The sequence below is a fragment of the Pan paniscus genome, chromosome 19 (assembly GCF_029289425.2).
Source record: "Pan paniscus chromosome 19, NHGRI_mPanPan1-v2.0_pri, whole genome shotgun sequence".
Taxonomy (NCBI): domain Eukaryota; kingdom Metazoa; phylum Chordata; class Mammalia; order Primates; family Hominidae; genus Pan; species Pan paniscus.
This window is the reverse complement of record NC_073268.2, coordinates 66,849,297-66,871,034: the sequence shown is the minus strand read 5'-3', so window position 1 is coordinate 66,871,034 and position 21,738 is coordinate 66,849,297. Positions and strand designations below refer to the sequence as shown.

General features: G+C 53.8%; 1 protein-coding gene across 4 annotated transcripts in view; it reads right to left on the bottom strand.

Moving 5' to 3' along the window:
* Positions 1 to 21,738, bottom strand: part of ABCC3 (ATP binding cassette subfamily C member 3) — a 57,250-nt gene that overhangs the window by 12,632 nt on the left and 22,880 nt on the right. For 2 of the 4 annotated variants that reach the window (XM_057300212.2, XM_063599263.1), the window contains exons 5-25: positions 20,720 to 20,845; positions 20,431 to 20,492; positions 19,560 to 19,691; positions 17,814 to 18,005; positions 15,062 to 15,239; positions 14,809 to 14,970; positions 13,678 to 13,770; positions 11,163 to 11,366; positions 10,911 to 11,057; positions 10,403 to 10,490; positions 10,001 to 10,067; positions 9,654 to 9,780; positions 9,392 to 9,568; positions 5,794 to 5,961; positions 5,274 to 5,463; positions 3,549 to 3,663; positions 3,250 to 3,394; positions 2,935 to 3,142; positions 2,437 to 2,747; positions 1,081 to 1,280; positions 805 to 931 (exon numbers count right to left, since the gene is read on the bottom strand). In XM_057300212.2, coding sequence (XP_057156195.2) covers positions 805 to 931; positions 1,081 to 1,280; positions 2,437 to 2,747; positions 2,935 to 3,142; positions 3,250 to 3,394; positions 3,549 to 3,663; positions 5,274 to 5,463; positions 5,794 to 5,961; positions 9,392 to 9,568; positions 9,654 to 9,780; positions 10,001 to 10,067; positions 10,403 to 10,490; positions 10,911 to 11,057; positions 11,163 to 11,366; positions 13,678 to 13,770; positions 14,809 to 14,970; positions 15,062 to 15,239; positions 17,814 to 18,005; positions 19,560 to 19,691; positions 20,431 to 20,492; positions 20,720 to 20,845 — 3,219 coding nt within the window. Of the gene's footprint in view, positions 1 to 804; positions 932 to 1,080; positions 1,281 to 2,436; positions 2,748 to 2,934; positions 3,143 to 3,249; positions 3,395 to 3,548; positions 3,664 to 5,273; positions 5,464 to 5,793; positions 5,962 to 9,391; positions 9,569 to 9,653; positions 9,781 to 10,000; positions 10,068 to 10,402; positions 10,491 to 10,910; positions 11,058 to 11,162; positions 11,367 to 13,677; positions 13,771 to 14,808; positions 14,971 to 15,061; positions 15,240 to 17,813; positions 18,006 to 19,559; positions 19,747 to 20,430; positions 20,493 to 20,719; positions 21,214 to 21,513; positions 21,702 to 21,738 lie in introns of those variants that run through there. The other 2 variants (XM_055100972.2, XM_063599264.1) reach the window with 2 other exon arrangements.

The following is a 21,738-nucleotide window of genomic DNA, read 5'->3' as shown; positions in this document are numbered from 1 at the left end:
GACAAGAGAAATTCTGTTTGTCCTTTGGGGCTAAGTTCCAAGATCATTTCTACAACACCCCAAAGCAAGAAAACTCCTCTGGACTTTTTTTTTTTTCTCTTGAGATGGAGTCTCGCTCTGTCACCCAGGCTGGAGTGCAGTGGCGTGATCTTGGCTCACTGCAATCTCTGCCTCCCAGGTTCAAGCTATTCTCCTGCCTCAGCCTCCTGAGTAGCTGGGATTACAGGTGCCCGCCACCACGGCTGGCTAATTTTTGTATTTAAGTAGAGATAGGGTTTCACCATGTTGGCCAGGCTGTTCTGGAACTCCTGGCCTCAGGTGATCCGCCCACCTCGGCCTCCCAAAGTGCTGGGATTAGGTGTGAGCCACTGCACCCAGTCCCTCTTTTGGGCTTTTAAAACATTTTGTTTCTCCAGCCGCAAAGACCTGCTCAGCCTGCAGCACAATCTCCTGCTGATGGGGGTCTCTCCAGTTGAACTGTGAGGTGTCAGGCAAGGTCGACGGCTGAGCAGGAGAGAGATGTGGGGTTTGAGGACAGAGATTATTTAACAGAATTCTTTCTGAATGTGAGAACATGGGCTTCTTGGGGAAGGAAAGTAGGAACATCCAGCCATGGTGTGTGGTTATAAACTTGTCAACTCAATGATTTTTTTCTTTTTTTTTTTTTTTTCTCACAGTCCTTGAGAACAGACCCTGTGGCTGGTGCCCATACTGAGCAGGGAGGGGCACTCGGGAGATGCCTGGAACACCTGTGTGGTTTCTGTCCCAGTGGTGGCCCTGCCCTGGGGTCCAGGCCCTTCATACCTGCAAGGAGTAGGACACAGAAAGGCCCACCAGCCCCGGGTTCAGGCTGCTCCTCCCGATGACGGCAAATAGTGCAGCAAAGAGCACCACGCAGTTCCCCACAAACTCCACTCCAATGCTCAGCCACCTGTGGGGGATCAGATGAGGAGGAAATGGGGCAGGGGCAGGGCGGGGCCAGTTTTCTGCTTAGGGGAAAGGAGGGACAAGGACCCTGAACACCAGAGAGCCTGCTGGGAATTCCTGGAGGAGCAGGGAGCGAGGGAGGCGGCTTCTGACCGGTTGGAGATGATGTAGGGGTAGCAGCTTCTCTGGTTGGCATCCACCTTAGTATCACTGATGATCTCAAAATCCCGGCTGCGGTTGTAGGCCCGGATGACACTGGCACCAGTCACTGTCTCCGAAAAGTGGGAGTAGATAGGTGAGCGGCTGACTGATTCCAGCCGCTTCAGTTGCCGTGATGTGGCTGCATAAAAGCGCTGATGGAGGGAGAAGGAGTTTGGGATCAGGGCCATGGAACCCCCAACGCAGTCCTGCCTGTCTCTGAACTCATCCATTTTCAGATGAGTCCTCCCAGCCAGCCTCACTCCCACCACGAGACATCGCTGCCTTCCCCCACCTCCAAGGACCCAAGACTTGGGGCCTTGATGTGTCATTCACTCCCTCCCTCTGATCATCTCTGCTTCAACCCCACAACAACACGGCTCTGCCTCCAGTTTCCATCCTCTCCTCTGTGGCCTCAGATATCCAGGCTATACAGGATGTCTATCTGATTCTCCCCTAGCCCAGCACAGAGCACAGCCTAGATCATGGTCGCTATACCCAGGTGTTGAGCATCTATCCCCGGGAACTGACTAATTCATTACAGAACAGGAGTTCAGTGTCTGCAAAGGCCTTTTACAGTTAGCTGTATCTGAAGGTTATCAACTCATCTATGTTAAATGCATGCATACACGTATGTTTAGATATGTATAAAAGGAAGGAAAGGATAATGTGTCCCAAACTGTTGACAATGTTTTATCAAAAAACAGCCAACAGGAAGGCCGGGTATGGTGGTTCCCACCTGTAATCCCAGCACTTTGAGAGGCCGAGGTGGGCAGATCACTTGAGGTCAGGAGTTCAAGACCAGCCTGGCCAACATAGTGAAACCCCGTCTCTACTAAAACTACAAAAATTAGCTAGGCGTGGTGGCGCATGCCTGTAATCCCAGCTTACCTGGGAGGCTGAAACAGAATTGCTTGAACCTGGGAGGCGGAGGTTACAGTGAGCTGAGATCGTGCAGCTGCACTCCAGCCTGAGTGACAGAGCGAGACTCGATATTCCGTCCCCCCCACCCAAAAAAAAAAGCCAACAGGAAAGTCCCAGTGCCAGCTACAATGTATAACTACTTCATTTTATTCTCTCACCAACTCCATGAGGAAGGTCTATGAGTCATTCTATTTTACAGGTGAGGCAAATGAGTTTCAAAGAGGTTAAGTAATGGCTCCCCTAACATAAATGTTAAGCAACGACTGCCCCTAACAAAACTCTGTAATGTTGGTGGCCTGAAGTGTCCCACCCCTGCTGCCCCCGCCCATGTGTTGCCCCGCCCCATACTAGCACCACGCCCACACTGGAATCACGCCCACCCCACACCTGCACTAAGGTGTAGAGCACAGCCAGGGGCAGGATGACCACAGTGAAGAGCGGCGTGCTGGCCACGATGACCACAAGAGTGGAGATGGCGTTGAAGAAGGAATTGAGCAGCATGAGGATGACAGGGGCCAGAACCTCATCAATGACATAGATGTCCTTGGAGAAGCGGTTCAGGATGCGGCCTGAGGGTGTGGTGTCAAAGAAGGACTGTGGCGAGCGTATCTTGTTGTGCAGCAGTGCCTGGTGCAACACACGGGCAGCCTGGATGCCACCCGCTGCCATGGCCATGGCTGCCAGCATCACCAAGAGCCCTGTTGGAGAAGGCAGAGGGCGCTGGCTCACCTGGACTAGTGAGTGGGCACAAAGGGGCAGAATCAGAGACACGGGTTGACCAGAGTGGGTTAGGGAGGCTTGGATGCAAGGGCACGGTTTGGGGGGCCTGGCAGCCCAGAGCAGAAGGGATATTGGAGCCCCTTCTGGACACCCCCACAAGCTCACCTTGCAGAATTCCTAAAGCAGCATAGACGCCCAGCCTCAGGGAAGTGTTGTTCTGTCTACTGTCTGCCATGGCATCATTTGTCCAGGCACTGAGCCACACATTGGCTCCAATGGCAGCCGCACTTTGACCCACATACAGGAGACAGATGGCCAGCGTGGTACAGAGCCCCACGGCCTTGGCATAATCCCAGAACACACTGAGCTCCACCTGTAGGGAGCAGCCATGGCAGTCAGGGACAGGGGACTCCATAAACCCTGGGGCTGCTGGGGCCTGCCTGTCCATCTCCTCCAGCCCCTCTTGCCCCACCGACTCACAGTACCAATGGCTGCTTTCTCCTCCTGGGTCAGTGCCCCATCTGCCTTCGCCTCTGTCACCTGCACCTTCTCTGATGGACCCAGGTGCCTCCGGGGTACAGGCCGACCCTGTCCCTCCCCATCTGAGGACAGGGCACTCAGCTGTCTGTGGAGGCAGCTAGTCAGGCCCAGGGAGGGGGCCTCAAGCACCCCCCAGGACAGAGGCTGGGAGTGTCAGGGAGAAACCTGCACCCCACCTGGCAGGGCTTGGGGAGCCCTGATACAGCCTCCGGGAGGGCTGGGAGCTCTCAGGAACTCACCTCATAAACTGCTTCTGGACCACATAGGTGACTGGATCATTGTCTGTCAGATCCGTGTGGTTGCTGAGTGTGTCTTCAATCAGCAGTGCCTCCTTATCCTCTGCACCTTCCAACGCTGCAGTGGGATGGGAGGAAGGAGATAGGGTTCAGCTAGTTCTCCCTGCAAGCCCCTGGTATCTCCCATTCCCCACTCTAATGAAAGGGGTTCAACGGACAAGCATGAAAATAAAATGAGGGGGATTGAAAGGGCAACAAGAAAGACTTGGGTTAAGCAACAAGAAAAACTGTCTTCACAAATTATGGAGAAACGGACTCAAATACAAGGGTTAGGAACTTGGGGCTCTGGAGTTAGACTGGCTGAGCTTAAAACTCACGTCCTTGGTCGGGCGTGGTGGCTCACGCCTGTAATCCCAGCACTTTGGGAGGCTGAGGCGGGCAGCTCACGAGGTCAGGAGATCGAGACCAGCCTGGCCAACATGGTGAAACCCCGTCTCTACTAAAAATACAAAAATTAGCCGGGCGTGGTGGTGGGCACCTATAATCCTGGCTACTCGGGAGGCTGAGGCAGGAGAATCACTTGAACCCAGGAGGCAAAGGTTGCAGTGAGCCAAGATCGCACCGTTGCACTCCAGCCTGGGCAACAGAGTGAGAAACTGTCCCCCAAAAAAAAAAAAAAAAAAATCTGCATGACTGTAGGCTTACAAGAAAATGTGTCCAGTGTGTGAGCAAGGGGCACAGCACTTGGTAAATGCTCAAGGCACGTTGGCTGTATGTATAGCCATAGGCAAGAAAGCCCAGGAAAAGGTCTGTGAGCCAATCCAGAATTGGGGGCTGGGGAGCTGGGTCTGGGCAACAAGGAGCCAGGGGCATGTTGTGAGCCCAGAGACGTCAACAAGCTCCATGAGGACTATAATTTTTTTGTTTGCTCACTGCTATAGCTTAGTGTCTGGAACAGTGCCTGTATATAGTGATTGTCCAATAAATTTTGGTTGATAAATAAGCGGCTTTGCTAAGCACTTGCATACTTGCCAAACTATTTATCCATGAAGCAGCCTTGCCACACAAGCTGGGCCTGGGCCCTCCTATGCTTTCAACAGATGGAAAACAGGCTCTGAGATCGGGCAAGGTGGCTCACACCTGTAATCCCAGCACTTTGGGAGGCCGAGGCAGGCAGATCACGAGGTCAAGAGATCGAGACCATCCTGGCCAACATGGTGAAACCATGTCTGTACTAAAAATACAAAAATTAGCCAGGCGTGGTGGCACGTGCCTGCAGTCCCAGCTACTCGGGAGCCTGAGGCAGGAGAATCACTTGAACCTGGGAGGCAGAGGTTGCAGTGAGCTGAGATTGTACCACTGCACTCCAGCCCGGCGACAGAGCCAGACTCTGCCTCAAAAGAAAAAAAAAGAAAGAAAGAAAGAAAGAAAGAAAGAAAGAAAGAAAGAAAGAAAGAAAGAAAGAAAGAAAGAAAGAAAAAAAAAAACAGGCTCTGAGACCGGGGTGGAGGATCTGAGTTCCCACAGTTAGGGTAGAGTAGGGTGGAGGAGGCAGTGGGACCCGACTATGTCCAGTTTACTTTCCCTCTGGTGACTGTCACACAGATGGCCCAAGTTTCCCAGAACCTGCCTGGCACAACACTAGGCCAGTCTAGACACACTCAGAGACCCCAGACAGGGGGAATGCTGGGAAGGCATGGGAATCAGAGGGCCCAGGATGGCAGATACCGGTCCAGCTGTCCTCCAGGTGCCCTTGGTCCTCGTCGGGGGCATAGTTGCAGAGAAAGTTGGCAAAGGAGTCGTTGCGCTGTAGCAGGGCTGGGTACGGGCCCATCTCAGACACCTGTCCATCAGCTAGCACGATGATGAAGTCTGTCTGGGGCAGGAAGCTAATGCCGTGCGTCACCAGCACTCGCGTCTGGGGAGAAGGCAGCAGGCTCTCACCCCTACCACCCTCCAGCACACCCCTGGCACAGGCACGGAGCCACAGAGTGAGTGTGAAGTGTGCCCATGTGCCAGGGAGCTTGGACAGGCACATGGGTGACTCACCCTGTGCTCGCCACAGCCTGCTCAGAACCTCGCAGGTGGGGGAGTTGTCCCCACAGGTTTCTCCTGATGCCCAACCCACATGCCCACTTCTTGCGCCCCCCACACCTCCAGGTCTCATCCAAACCCCTCAGCCTCTCACCAGCTCTCTCTTCGGGCCTCAGATCTCACCTTAGCCCCCTTAGCCTCTGGCAGGCCTCACCTTGCCTGCCAGCACACCTTCTGGCCCGATGACGTGGTCAAAGATGTGCTTGGCCACATGAGAGTCCACCGCGGACAGTGGGTCATCCAGCAAGAAAATATCGGCATCACTGTAAACAGCTCGAGCCAGACTGACCCGCTGCCGCTGGCCCCCAGACAGGTTAATGCCCTGGAGGGAGGTGGGGGGTGGGAAAAATGGGGTCAGACAGGCACAGGGAGACAACAGCCTGTCCACTGTTATTTGGGATGGCAGATTTTTTTTTTTTTTTTTTCCTGAGATGGGATCTCACTCACCCAGGCTGGAGTGCAGTGGTGCGATCTTGGCTCACTGCAACCTCTGCCTCTCGCGTTTGAGCAATTCTCATGCCTCAGCCTCCCGAGTAGCTAGGATTGATTGCAGGACCACCATGCCTGGCTACTGACTAAAATGTTTTATTTTTTATAGAGACAGAATCTCCATATGTTGCCCAGCCTGGTCTCCAACTCCTGAGCTCAAGCAATTGGCCCACCTCAGCCTCCCAAAGTAAAGTGCTGGGATTACAGGTGTGAGCCACTGTGCCTGACCAGAACAGCAGTCTTCTGAATCTATATTTCACATGGGGCCTAGTCTGTCCCTGCAATGCTGTGAGGGACAGAGGTAAAGGGTAAGTCCTCCTGGGGCAGGTGAGGCCATTCTGCTCCATTGGTCACCACCCTGCCCAGCTTGGTGTCCTGCCCAACCCATCTAAGGATAAATGGGCACACAAATGTGTATATACATATAATGAAATATCATTCAGCCTTACAAGGAGGGAAATTCTGACACATGCTACAACATGGATATGCCTTGAGGACATTATGCTAAGTGAAATAAGCCCGTCACGAAAAGACAAATGCTGGATGATTCCACTTACGTGAGGTACCTAGGTGATATGGTTGAAATATTTGTTCCTTCCAAAGTGCATGTTGAAACTTACCCCCCAGTGTGGCAGGATTGAGGGGAGGCATTTACCAGGTGATTAGGTCATGAAAACAGAGCCCTCATGAATGGTTGATCCATTTATGGATTAATAGGTTGATGCGTGAATGGGTTACTCGGGGAGTGGGACCGGTGGCTTTATAAGAAAGGAAGAGAAACCTGAGGTCGCGCGTGGTGGCTCATGCCTGTAATCCCAGCAATTTGGGAGGTCGAGGTGGGTGGATCATTTGAAGTCAGGAGTTCAAGACCAGCATGGCCAATATGGTGAAACCCATCTCTACTAAAAATACAAAAATTAGTCGGGCTGTAGTTGCGTGCGCCTGTAATCCCAGCTATTCGGGAGGCTGAGGAAGGAGAATCGTTTGAACCTGGGAGGCGGAGGTTGCAGTGAGCCAAGATCACGCCGCTGTACTCCAATCTACAGTCTGGGCAACAGAGTGAGGCCTTGTCTCAAAAAAAAAAAAAAAAAAGAAAGGAAGGAAGAGAGACCTGAGCTAGCATGCTAGGTCCCCTTGCCATGGGATGCCCTGTATGGCCTTGGGACTCTGCAGACTCCCCGCCAACAAGGAGGCCCTCTCCAGATGCAGCCCCCGGACCGTGGACTCTTCAGCCTCCATAACTGTACAAAATACATTTCTTTTCTTTATAAATTACCTAGTTTCAGGCATTCTCTTATAAGCAATAGAAAATGGACTAAGATACTAAGTAGTCAAATTCCTAGGAACAGAAAATAGAATGGTGGTTACTGGGGCTAGGGGCAGTGGGGAATGAGGAGTTGCTTAATAGGCACAATTTTAGTTTTGCAAGATGAAAAGGTTCTGGAGATCGGTTGCACAGCAATGTAAATGTACTTAAGATTGCTGAACTGTACACTAAAAAATGATTAAGTTTTTTCTTTTTTTTTTTTTTTTAAGACAGAGTCTTGCTCTGTCGCCCAGGCTGGAATGCAGTGATACAATCAATCTCAGTTCATTGCAACCTCCGCCTCCTGGGCTTACGCAATGCTCCTGCCTCAGCCTCCTGAGTAGCTGGGACTACAGGCACACGCCATCACACTCGGCTAATTTGTTTGTATTTCTAGTAGAGATGGGGTTTTATCATGTTAGCCAGGCTGGCCTTGAACTCCTTACGTCAAATGATACACCTGCCTCAGCCTCCCAGAGTGCTGGGAGCCACCATGCCGGGCAAGATGATATATTTTATGTTATGTGTGGTTTTTACCACAGTTAAAAATTGTTAAAAAGCAAAGCCCCAAATTTTCCCCAGTGTTCCATGTTTTTTAGAGTAAAGGCCAAAATCTTAACCAAGGTAATCAGGGTTCTGCCTCTCTCTATCTTTTCCCTCCATTTCCCAACCCCTAGTCATGCCAGAGAACTCCAAGACCCCATACAGGGTTCCATGGCCCCAGACAGAGCTTTCTGGCTCCAGACGAGGCTCACTCGGTCTCTTTGTTGAGTTCTCTGATTCTCAGTGAGGATTTCCCAAGCTACCTTAACCATTCAACTCTGCAGGCATTCCTGTATTCCTTCCCCGCTTTATTTTTTCCACTGAGCATTTATCTAACATATTATATATTGTACTTATTTATCTTACTTATTATCTCTTCCTGCCACTAGAATGTGAGCTATATGAAGGTAGAGATATTAGCCCGGCATTTTAGTATTCACTACTGTATACTATTTCCCAGAATAGAGTGGGTGCTTAATAAATATATGGTAAATGAATGAACAGATACATGATGAGCTCCTCCTCCTCAGTTGTTAAAACTGAGGTCAAAAGTGATGCTTAAGGCTAGGCGCGGTGCTCATGCCTGTAATCCCAGCACTTTGAGAGGCTGAGGCGGGGGGATCACTTGAAGCCAGGAGTTCAAGACCAGATGGGCCAACATGGCAAAACCCCGTCTGTACTAAAAACACAAAAATTAGCCAAGTGTGGTGGTGCGCACCCGTAATCCCAGCTACTCGGGTGGCTGAGACACGAGAATTGCTTGAACCCGGGAGATGGAGGTTGCAGTGAGCCATGATCCGCGCCAGTGCACTCCAGCCTGGGTGACAGAGCAAGGCTCTGTCTAAAAAAAAAAAGTGATGCTCAGCCAGGTGCAGCAGCTCATGCCTGTAATCCCAGTACTCTGGGAGGCCAGGGTGGGAGGATCTCCTGAGCCAGCCTGGGCGATATGGCAAGACGCTGTCTCTAAAAAAAATTAAAATTTTAGCTGGGTATGGTGGCATGTGCCTGTGGTCCCAGATACTCAGGAGGCTGAGGCGAGAGGATCACTTGAGCCCAGGAGTTCCAAGCTGCAGCGTCCCATGATGTCACCATGGCACTCCATCCTGGGCAACAGAGTGAGGCCTTATCTCAGAAAGAAAAAAAAATAAAAGTGATGCTCTTCCTTATGTAGGCTCCCTGCTGTGCCCTCCCTGTACCCTGCACAGGCCTTCAGCCTGGCTCCTGGAATATTCAATAGTTCCTACTTGTTCACTAAACAGATCTGCTAATAGATCTGTTTCCCCAGTGCCTGGCACAGAGTTGGGCATAACGTTACACCAATGTGTGAATGAAGGGATGAATATATGGACCCGGGCTGGGTTGAGGTGGGCAGCTCTATGCGCTAGCCTCTTAGGGATGGAAGAGGACTCTGTACCTTCTCTCCAATCTCTGTCTGATCCCCACCAGGCAGCATCTCCAGGTCAGCTAGCAAGGCACAGGCCTCCAGAGTCTGCTGGTAGCGCTTGGGGTTCAGGGCTTGGCCGAAAAGCACGTTTTCCTGAAGAGTGCAGTTCTGGATCCATGCCTGCTGGGGCACATAGGCCACGGAGCCCTGGCCACAGGAGAAATTTACCTCGGGGCTTGCCCAAGGCCTGGCTGAGCCCCACACCCTGCCCAGGAGCCCCTGCCTCTCTCACCTTCATGTGCACTTTGCCTTCTAGCTTCTCCATCTCTCCCAGCAGGGCAGACACCAGGGAGGACTTCCCACAGCCCACAGGCCCCACCACGGCCACCAGTGCCCCTTTCGGGACCTGGATGTCTAGGCTGGGGGCAAGGACCCCAGGAGTCCAGTTAGAGGCAGGGATCAGGGTTTTGGTCTCCAACCCTCCACCTGCAGAACCAAGCCCTCCGCCCTTCCAGACACCCCCCTGGCAGGCTGAAGCTCTTCCTGCATTCTTGGTCAAAGGCTTTGCAGGGTGCTGCTATCGATCTGAACTTCCAGCCCACCGTGGGCAGCTGGGAAGGGAGTGGGAGAAGCTGGTACCTGTGCAGAGTGGGGGGCAGGTCCTGGGCCCAGGTGAAGGTGCCACTGTGTATGGTGATGGCATAGCCTGAGAGGACCAAGGTGGGCAGGGTCAGGGAGGGAGCTCAAGGGATGGGGTAGCCTGCAGGGAGGCTGGGGGGCAGGGGAAAGGAGGACAGGGGAGGAGCCTGGGCCATGGGGAGGGGATCCTTGGGAAAAGGGAGGAAGAAAGGGATGTGGGGAGCCCTGTGGAGGAGGGCGGAGGAGAGCAGAGAACCCGGAAGAGGGAGGAGGTCAGAGTTGAAGCAGATGTGAACAGAGGAAGAAGAAAAGGGGTCAGGAGAGAACAAAGGAAAAGCTTGAAACAGAGGTTTTTCTGGAGCAAGGACTGGGGCAGGCAGCCCAGGTAGGGGCTCTCTAGACCTGGGGAGATGGTCTTTCTTTCCACACTCTGGGAGTCAAGTTCCTCTTGGCTCAGGAATTGCTGGATCCGTTTCAGAGACACACTCGCCTACGGGAGGATGTGAGTCAGCCCTAGAGACTGTACTTTCCCAACCCCCAACCCCTACCCTCGCCCCATCCCCAGCATCCTGGGCTAGGCAGGACCCCCTGAGGGCCCAGACACTAGCACTGGGGTCCCTCCCACGACTGAGTCTTCCATGGCTCCCACTGCCCAAAGAGAAAGTCCAGGTTGGTAAGAGGAGGCTATCTACAGAACTCAGGTTTCCAGACACCCGACCTGACCGCCTGTGACTCCAAATGACCCCTGACCTTAATGACCTCATTCAACCTTGAATAGCTCTTCATAATGCTGGCAACCTTCCCTGACCCCAATAACTCCTCCTGCTTATCCCTTGCCCTAAGTGACACTTCCCTGACCCCAACAACCTGTTCCAACTCCAGTAGAGCCCCCAGCCCTACCCAGGGTTACCTGAGTCAGGTTGCTGATTAACTGGGGCAGCATGTTGAGGGGAAGTCTTAAGATATTAAACAAGGACACAGACACAAAGGCCTTCTCGGCGTCCAGCACATTGTTTGGGTCCACGTACACGTACACCCAGAGGGTGATCAGGGTCACCTGAGCAGCGTGGAGGTGGTGTCAGGGTAGAGTCCAATGAGCCCTGGCCATGCCTGGGCACCCAGAGCCCTGGAGGCAGGGACCCAGCCCTGTGCCAAGCCTCACCAGGAAGGGGCTGCACATCCAGGTGAAGGTGGTTGTGGTGTGGAGGTAGGCCGCCGTGCGCAGCAGCTGGAGCTCACCCTGCCTGATGCCCTCCACCTGCTTCAGGAAGCTGGGCTCCCAGGCGTACAGCTTCAGCACCTTGATGCCGTTCAGGATCTCACTCATCAGCTTGATGCGCGAGTCCTTCAATTTCATTTGCTTTACCTGTGCAGGCAGAAAGAGTGTCAGTGGCACACCTGCTCCCTCCCCCGACCTCCTGCTCACAGGGTCCTACCTTCCATCCATTCTCATCCATTGCAGCCATTCCACGCTGCCCACCATTCCTTCTCACAACTCCTTGCTGGGCCTGTGCTGTGCCTTGGCCTGGAATGCACAGCCCCTGCCTCCCTGTGTCCTCTGCCTGACAAGATCCATCTCCACCCTCAGTGCCACTGCACTGGCCTCCCCAGGCAGCATCCTCTGTCCCCTGCCCTGGGTTTCTTCTCCTACTACTTCTTTTTCTTCTTCTTATTATTATTGCTAGTATTATTTATTTTAGAGATGGTGCCTCACTGTGTTGCCCAGGCTGGACTGCAGTGGTACAATCATAGCTCACTGCAGCCTCAAACTCCTGGGCTCCTTTGATCCTCCTGTCTCAGCCTCCTGACTAGCTGGAACTACAGGCATGAACAACCATGCCCAACTAATTTTTAAATTTTTTTGTAGGGACGAGGTCTCACTCTGTTGCCCAGGCTGATTTCAAACTCCTGGCCTCATGTGATCCTCCCACCTTGACCTCCCCAAGTGCTGGGATTACAGGTGTGAGCCACCACACCTGGTCGCCTTCCCTGGGTTTCTAAAGCACATTGCACTTTCCTTTTGTTCCATAACCATTCCTTTACATATATGTTTCTCTAATCAGACTGTGAGCTTCCTGAGGGGATGGACTATTTATCTCTCTTTGTTCTCCAAGACCTTAGCCCAAGGTATGGCACACCAGATTAATGTATTCATTCAACCCCTATTTATGGAGTGCCTACTATGTGCCAGGCCATGGGCTACATGTAAAATTTGTCACGATGAATTCAGACAAGGCCCCTGCCATCATACAGCTGACGATCTGATGGGGGAGGCATACAATAAGCAAACAATGATCTGAATAAATGCTTAATTATTAATCATTATGTGTGTTCTGATGGGAAATCACAGGATCCTGTAAGAAAGTAATGAGGTGATGGCAGGGAAACTAACTTAGACTGAGACTGGGCAGTCAGGGTGGACTTCTGGAGGAAGTGACTTTTTTTTTGAGACGGAGTTTCGCTCTTGTTGCCCAGGCGGGAGTGCAATGGCGCGATCTTGGCTCACCGCAACCTCTGCCTCCTGGATTCAAGGGATTCTCCTGCCTCAGACTCCAGAGTAGCTGGGATTACAGGCATGTGCCACCATGCCCGGCTAATTTTGTGTTTTTAGTAGAGACGGGGTTTCTCCATGTTGGTCCGGCTGGTCTCGATCTCCCAACCTCAGGTGATCCACCTGCCTCGGCCTCCCAAAGCTCTGGGATTACAGGCATGAGCCACCGTGCCCAGCCGAGGAAGTGACTTCAATGCCGAGAGGTAAGGGAAGGAAAGGAGTTAGGCAGGCAAGAGGGGGATGACAAGCATTCCAGGCAGAGGGAATAGTATATGTGGTGGCCCCTAGAGGTACCCTGAGCTTGGTGCTGTGGAGAAAAGAAAGAAGACCAGACTGGCTGAAACTTGGCCACTCCGCAGGGGGTGAGGACTTGCAAGGTAAGCAGAAGCCTGCTGAGTCTTCTTAGGGGGTTTGTCATTTTTCCTATGGGCAGTGGGAAGCTAGTAGATTTCAATAGGCCAGGTGTGATGGCTCACACCTGTAATCCCAGCACTTTGGGAGGCTAAGATGAATGGATCACCTGAGGTCAGGAGTTTGAAACCAGCCTGGCCAACATGGTGAAACCCCATCTCTACTAAAAAAAAAAAAATACAAAAATAAGCCGGGTGTGGTGGCATGTGCCTGTAGTCCCAGCTACTAGGGAGGCTGAGGCAGGAAGATCGCTTGAACCCGGGAGGCAGAGGTTGCAGTGAGCCGAGATCATGCCACTGCATTCCAGCATGGGTGACAGAACGAGACCCTGTCTCAAAAAAAAAAAAAAAAAGAAAAAAAACACTTCAAGAAATGTTTGCAAATAGTAGACTGAGTGACTGGCTATTCATGCTTAGCACAGTGCAGCGGGAAAACTCCTTGTTAGACCAGGATAGTCAGGTTTGAGTCCCAGCCCTGCCTGATTCTGGACTGCCATTATTTCTCTAAGCGTTGGTCTTCTGCTACAAAATGAGAATGTCAGTAAAACCCTCTGAGAGTTGTGAGGGAAGAGTGAGCTATGGTTTCTGCAAATGGCTAGTAGCCATCCATACTCAGGAAGCAAGGTAGTTGGGAGGCCCCAAGGTTAGTGGACACCTTCCCCCAGGCAGCCGGCCGGGTGCTGCAGGCAGGAGGATGCACCTCTGACAGCACCTACCTGGAAGGCGCGCATCTTCACGGCCACAGCTCCGTTGAGTGGAATCAGCAAGACCATGAAAGCGACTCCAGCCAGGACAGAGGGACCTAGGTTCTGAGGAGGCACCGGTGGATAGATGTCACATAGGGACAGATTACCAAAGTCTACAGAGAGAACCCAACAGGCAAACAGAGGCCTGTTAACTTGAAATGTGTAGATGGGCAGGAAGCAAAAGATGGTGGTTGGCCAAACAGATAGAAAGTCAGAATGACCACAACATTTGTAGAAGCAGCCAACCATTAGATAACGACGACAGGGACAGACAGCAGATATAGAAAGGTGTCCAGACACACAGGAAGGCAAATATAGACGATGACAGCCAGAGTCACACCCACCTCCCTCCAAGTCTTTCTTTCCTCCCTGGCTTCTGCAGGAAGGATAGCAACAGATGCTGGGAAGATTCCTTTGCAGACATCAGCATCCTCGAAGTCCTATCCCTCCATCCCCACCAATGCCTAGGGAAGCTCTTGCGTCAATTCTTTTTTTTTTTTTTTTTTTTTTGAGACAGAGTCTTGCTCTGTCACCCAGGCTAGAGTGCAGTGGTATGATCTCGGCTCACTGCAACCTCTGCCTCCTGGGTTCAAGCGATTCTCCTGCCTCAGCCTCCTGAGTAGCTGTGACTACAGGCACCCGCCACCACATCTGGCTAATTTTTGTATTTTTAGTAGAGATGGGGTTTCACCATCCTGGCCGGGCTGGTCTCGAACTCCTGACCTCGTGATCCACCCGCCTTGGTCTCCCAAAATGCTGGGATTACAGGGGTGAGCCACCGTGCCCAGCCAGCTCTTGTGTCAATTCTATATCCCCTCTGCTAACCCAGAATAACCCTCCTTCTTTTTTTTTGTTTTCTTTGTTTCTTTTTAGAGACAAGGTCTTGCTATGTTGCCCAGGCTGGAGTGTGGTGGCTATTCGCAGGCACAATCGTGGCGCACTGCAGCCAGAACTCTTGGGCTCAAGTGATCCTCTTGCCTCAGCCACCTGAGCAGCTGGGACTACAAGCATGTGCCATGCGCCCAGTTCCAGAATAATCCTCTCTTGCCACTTCTGCAGCATGTCAGAGGAAGGAGGCAGAGGTCAGGGTTGGAGAGTCACCTGCCAGAGGAAGTAGATCGCCAGGATGATCTGCAGGGGTGCTGACCACAGCAGATTGAGGAAGGGGGCAAGGTCCATGAAGCGCTGGGCATCCACTGACATGAGGTTGACAATTTCCCCCACAGTGGACGCACGTTTGACTGAGTTGGTGATAACCAGAGCCTGCAGGTAGACAGTAGTGGGTGGACTTGGCTGCGAGCCTCTTGCAAGCTGCCCAGGGCCAGCCTTTCCCCTGGGCCCTGCTCCAGCTGACCTTCCTGTAGATGACACCCATGATCCCAGTACGAAACTTCAGCCCAGTCACAAAGATGTAGTGGTAATAGTGTTGTAAGATCAGCGACTGCATCATGGAGCACAGGAACATCAGCCCAGCCACCAGGAAGCCCCACCAGGAGGGGGCCATGGGGTTGGAGATAAACCTGATCAGGATGCTGTGGGGAGGAGAGAGGAGTGAGGTGGGCAGTGCTGCCCCCATGGCTGCTCCCTCCTCTGCTGCCCTTTGCTTTTACCCGCAGTCTCCACTGCACCCCTGGCCTCTGAAACCTCCACCCCCTCCAACCTCTTGGGCCAGGGAGGGTCAACCCAGTACTGCCTCAAGACCACGACCTCCTGGCTCCACTCTGCCTTCACCTCCTTCTCTATCCACCATGGACCCTGCTGCACGCCCTATCGATCACGCTCTCACCACCAGCCTCACCTGCCTGCCTTCTTACCTCCTGACATATGGCGGGAAGAAATGCCACGTTTCCATTGACTGGACTTCCCTGCTCCTTCTCCTAGGCTGCTGGGGGCTCTAGATTCCGCCACATGACCACAAAGACTCTTGCCGCTCAAATCCACCTTTCCAAACTCAGTGGCCCCCAGCACTGCCTAGCAACCTTCTCTAGGTCCCTAATCCGCCCCCGCTCTTGGGGCCTTCTTCACCTCTCTTCTCTTCCCTTCAGGCCCATCCCAGCCCCCCACCCCTCTCAGCAGCTACCTGCCTTCTTGCTTAGCCACCCACTGAGAACTCCCTGCCACCCACAAACTCCTTGCCACTCACAAACTGCCCTCCAGTGGCTTGTCCTCCTTTTTCTGGTGCTCAGGCTGTCGGAGGCTGCCCCTGCCCCCGAGCCCTGGCCTTCCTCTGCCTCCTCAGGAACTTGCTGCGCTGTTGCCCCCTTTGCCGCTGAGCTTCACCCTGGCCACCTCTGCTGGAAGCTCTACACCTTCACCTATTGACATGACCGAGTCTCTTCATTGTTGGGACACTCTCCTCTCGACTACATGGAGCCCTCCAGCCATAATCATAGCCAGGCCTCCCCTTCTGTGATAGCTTAAGTTGTGTCTCCCAGAAAGATATGTTCAGCTCCCAACCCCTGGTACCTGTGAACGTGGCCTCATTTGGTGAGGTCATATTGGAGTAGGGTGGGCCCCAGTGGCCCCAGCCCAGTGACTGGTGTTTCTCTCTCTCTCTCTCTTTTTTTTTTTTTTTTTTTTTTTGAGACAGGGTCTCTCTCTGTCACCTAGACTGGAGTGCGGTGGTGCCATGACAGCTCACGGCAGCCTCAACCTCTCAGGCTCAGGCAGTCTTCCCACCTCAGCCTCTTGAGTAGCTAGGACTCTAGGCGTATGCCACCAGCCCTGGCTAATATTTTAACTTTTTTGTAGAGACAGGGTCTTGCTATGTTGCTCAGGCTGGTCTCAAACTCTTGGGCTCGAGAGTTTGACTTCCAGCTAGCTGGGAATCTCCCCTCGGAGGACCCACTGGCACCACTGGCCCCACATGACCAGACTCCATCCACCACCTTGCCCCCCACCCAGCCTCCTCCTCCCACCGAGCCCATCAGCTCAGCAAAAGATCCATCGTCCTCCAGTTACCCAGGCCAGCACCCAGGTTGCCTGGCACTCCTCTGTCTCTCTGGCGCACACGCCCATCTCCCAAATCGCTCCTGAATGCTTGTCTCATTCCTGGCCTGGACTCCATCTGACCGGGTTGGCCCACTTCCATCCAGCCACCCTGCCCTACATCCCCCACACTCCTGGCAGGAGATCCTTGAAGCCAGATGCCCCTCCCTGGCTCAGATCTTTCAAGGATATCCTTAGCTCTCCCTTTCTCTGTTTTCCTGCCCCTCCCTCTCATTGCCATTTCCTCTGCCACTCAGAAACACCTGAGTCATGCTGTTTCAGGGCTTTGTGACTAAGCTGAGGCTGAACTTTCCCCTGTTTCTTCATCTACTTGTCTCTCCAAATTCGTTGACCTCCCGAGCCAGTGGGTGCTTCCTGCTGCGTCCCAGGCTGGCTTCTTTGCCCCTCCCGGGATTTTCCAGACACCCGAGAACACTTCTGCCCCCACTGAATTCTAATTGATTTACACGCTGGTTTCTCCCATAAGACCTCAAGACCCTGTCTTATTGACCTCTGTATCCCCAGTATCGAGCACCATTCTGGTACCCTGGAGGTTCAATAAATGTTTGCTGAACAAATTAATGCATGCACGGAGGGGCAAGGAGGTGGGGACTTAGCTACTAGGCAGCTCTCCTTCCCACCCTCTCATTTGAGAGCTCGTTCTAGTCCAAGCCATTCCTGAGACAGATGTTAGAGCCTGATGGTGGCGACAGAGCACCTCAGTCGGAGCTCAGAGACCTGGACTCAGACCTGATTCTTTCTTTGCTGTGTGCCCTTGGCCAAGTCACTTCACCTCTCTGAGTTCCTGCTTTCTCATCTGTGACATGGGAATGGGGCAATTCCGCATAGGATTGTTGGGAAGATTTAAAGACCCAGTGCTTGTTAACGTACACACCATGGTGCCCGGCACATAGTATAGGCACAGCAATTCTAAGTTGAATGTGAGTGAGGAAACAAGTCAGGCAATGCCACTTGCCAAAGGTCACACAGAAAGTGGAGCTAGCCTCCCTGGTTCCTGGTCTGGGGTTCTTTTCACTGTACGTTGTTCCTTCCTCTGGGCTAGCCAGCCAGCCCTGCTGCCCAGGGCAGGGCTATAGTGAGCTGGAGTGTGGAGAGACCTGAGCAGCTGTGGATTGATGAAGGAGAGCAGGTCCTGGATAAGCTTGAAGCAGGCGCTGAGGAGGAAGCTGGAGCCGAAGGTGGCCAGCAGGGCCTTCAGGAAGGAGGGCTTCCGGGGCCTGGGCTGGGCACCCAGCAGCACCTCGTCCTCGCCGGAGGCATTTTTCCCAGGTGCTGCTGAAGCCTTGTGTCTGGTCCAGGGAGGAAGAAGCAGTGGGTTAGGAATGGGGACAGGGGCTCCAGGAAGCCAAGGGCTAGGCTGGGCTGGCTAGGAGTGAGGAGGAGGAAGGAGCTGTTTTCTTGGCTCTCAGAGCTGGGAGGGGAACAGACAGCATAAGAATTGCACAAGTGACTCTGTCCTCAGCTGCCAGAGGGCATCTGAAGGGGTGGCCAGACTGCTACCACAAGGACTCTAAAACCCAGCTATCCCCCCTGTCTGGCCCTCTCCCCGCCTCCCCAGTGCTGGCTCCAGGGAGGACGCCAAGAGGGAAGGTAGATAAGATCAAGGATGGCTGTTGGTACAGCCACCGGGCAGCTGAACAGGGAGGGGGTGGAGTGGCATGGAGGGACTGAGAGGGGGTGCAGCAGGCAGACTGGGGGCCCATAGGTCTTCCTGGAGGCTCCAAGCCATGAAAGCCAGGATACTGCTAACCACGCCCAGGCCCAGGTTCCTCCAACAGCTGGTGACAACCGGAAGCTCCGGGCTGAGCAAACATTGAACTCCTAGGCCTGGATTGTGGATGGGAGGAGGGAGGGTTCAATCCTGGGGTCAGAATTGGGTGGAGAAAGATGATGCTCAGCGCCAGCTCTCTTGGCGAGGCAGTTGGCCAGAGACAGGTTTGTGGTCCTTGATAAGAGGCTGCCAGTGGGAAGACCCCTCAGGGGAAGATCATCTCATTCAGCCGCCGCCTCCAGACAGGAGGAGGCAGAATTGGCAGGGGTGTGCTGGCTCCTGGCCCTGGAATCAGCCCTCTCAGTCAGGCAGGGTGGTGCAGTGATATGAGGAGAACCTCTGGGGCCAGCCGGCTCCATGTGGATTCCAGCTCTGCCACCACCAACCTGGGGACCCTGGGAGGCCCTCTGTTAAATTTCTGTGCTTCGGTGTCTCCATCTGTTTTTGTTGTTGTTGAGAAAAGGTCTCACTCTATTGCCCAGACTGGAGTACAGTGGCACAATCTCAGCTCACTATAGCCTTGACCTCTTGGGCTCAAATGATCCTCCCACCTCAGCCTCTCAAGTAGCTGGGACTACAGGTGCACACCACCATGCCCGGCTCATCTTGTTTATTTTTTGTAGAGACAAGGTCTCACTATATTGCCCAGGCTGGTCTTGAACTCCTGGACTCAAGCAATCCTCCTGCCTCGGCATCTCAAAGTGTTAGGATTACAGCTGTGAGCCACCACATCCGGCCCCAGTGTCCCCATCTGTAACACAGGGACACTAGAACCTGCCCTTTAGGGCTGTTGAAAAATTAAGTGAGTTCATTTATATCCTTAGGATGGGACCTGGGATGGGGTAGTTGCTCCAAAGTGCCAGCCATTCTCCTGCCCCCACCAGAGCTGGGAGAACTAGCCCCATCCAGGCCTAAGCTTCCCATAGAATGGTCCCGAGGCTGCCAAGAAATCACCTGGTCCTGCTCTGCTTGCCACCCCGGCAATGCCGCCCTCCAAGGTCTACCAGCGTCCTCTGCAGGAGATCTGGGGTAAGCGAAGGGGCTGGGTGTTGGGGCAAGGGGAGGGCCTCACCGTGCCGTCTGCTTTTCCTGCTTCCTCCATGCCTCCAGCAGCTGCTGCACCACCATCTGGGATCTGTCCTCTTCCTTCAGGGACCAGAGGTCCTTCTCCTCCAGGGGATGCCGGTAGCCATAGATGGCCATCCTGGGGGGAGGTGAAGCCCGGCAGGCAGCCCCGCAGAGGGTCAGGGTTTAGCAGCCTGGAGCCAAGGGTCAGTGTCTCCAGGGCCCCAGGGTCTCCAGAAAGGAGGGTCTCCCTCGGGCACTGTGACCATGAAAGGTGTCTCCTTCATTTCCTCAGCGAATAGGCTTGAGGTCACTGGCTCTCCCTCCCAAGTTCCTACCACTACCCCCTTCTCCTCCTCCTCCCCAGGTGTCCCATCTCCTCCCCACCCCAGGCCCTGGTGATGGAATCCACGCTGGCTGGGGCCCTGGGTGAGGACGAGGCCTGGGGAATTCGGCCCCAGCCTCGGGTGCTTCCTCAGTGCTGTGGGGTTAATGAGCTGTCACCCAGGTCACAGACACAGTTATCCTGCTCAAGCCGCTCTGAGGCGCAGCCAAGGAGATGACAGGCTGCAAGTTTATCACAAACAGAGGCGCTCAGAACTAATGACAGTCTTCTTCCAGCCTCCTGGGCCTGTCCCCACACCTGCCAGATGCAGGGCTGGCCTGTAACCTGGGGACGGCGCTGGGCCAGGCCAGGCCTCTGCATTTGGTCCCCCTCCCAGACCACTTCCCTACCCTCATCTGCCCTGTGCCCACTGCGGTGGGGGGTGGGGTAGGTGGCCAGCCCGGTCCCTAAACTGCTGCCCTGCTCCCCTTCCTCCATCTCACCTTCCATCCCTCCCCTCCCTCTGGCCTGGCTGGTGGAAGAGCCAACTCACTTTGTGAACCACCAGAAAAACAGGCGGGAGAGAAAGCCAGCGCTGGTCTCAGGGTAGGGGTTCTAGAAGGCGAGAGAATAGGACGGGGGAATCAGGAGTGCCCACCACCCTCTCAAAGCAGAGTAGGGAAATGGAGGGGACCCTTGTTCCTGCTCCAAGCCCCAGTTTACAGATTGTGGAGATGACCTCTCTCCCACTTTGAAAGGAACTGGAGGGGTTGGGGGCTGCTGGTCAGAGTTGGGCTGAGGACTCAGCTGTGGAGCCCCCGCACCCTCCATGGGAAACTCACAGGGTCGACATTCTTCACGGAGAAAAATGGAGGTTTCTCCCTGAAGCAGGCCAAGATGAGGGCAGAGAGTACCAGGGCAAAGTGGATGTAGAAGGTGGTGAAGCGGAAGGGGTCTGAGATCTCACCCTGGGTGGGAGAGTGGAGGGGCGTCAGAAGCACTGGAAAAGCCTGGGCCTGCAGCCCCTGCCCTGCGGAGTCCCTTGGGGCATCAGTCTCCTCTGGGGCAGGAGGCAGCACCTGGGGGCCTCCAGGTCCCCACTCAGAGGACTCTGAGAGATGAGGAAGGATCACAAGGGAGCTCTGGTTCAGCGAGGACCAGGTGTGGCACCTGTGCCAGGTGTGGTGCCATCACCTTACCTACATGACCTTGTCTAACTGGGACATCAGCCTACAGGCAGGACAGCTCATGACGCCCTTTCTGCAATTAAGGAAATGAGGCTCCAAAGGTTTCAGCGACCCGCCCGAGCCCACATGGGGAGTAAGTGGGTTGTTCACGGCCTATGTTCTTAGCTACTCTCCTTGCCTGCTTCCCGCTGAGATGGAGAAATGGGAGGCACTAGGTTGGCCTGCAGTGTTCCATCCCACCAGCCCAACATCACAGCCACTGAAGATCAAGAGGAAGGCCAGGAACTGAGGGAGGCGGGAAGAAAGGAAGGGAACATGCTAATGGGACCTCTAGGTAAGCCAGAACTCTTCACACGTGTCTGCATACATGTGTTCATTACACGGACACTGACTGACACCCACGTCAGACATTGCACTTGGTGGGTGGGTGCTGTGGAACAGCCCCCTACCCTCACATGACGGTCCAACAGTGGTGGCATCTTGGCTCATTCCTGTGTTACACTGGTGCCCCCTCCTCAGCCTGCTTCCAGGTAGAAATGCAGCAAGTGGAGAACAACACAATTGTGTTTGTACTTGAAGCCTCGAGGGAGGGACCTGGGACCCAGCAGTGACTTTGAACCCTGAGGTCACCCTCCTATCAGGGCTAAACCTGGCAGGTTCCCCTCTCCCCCAAC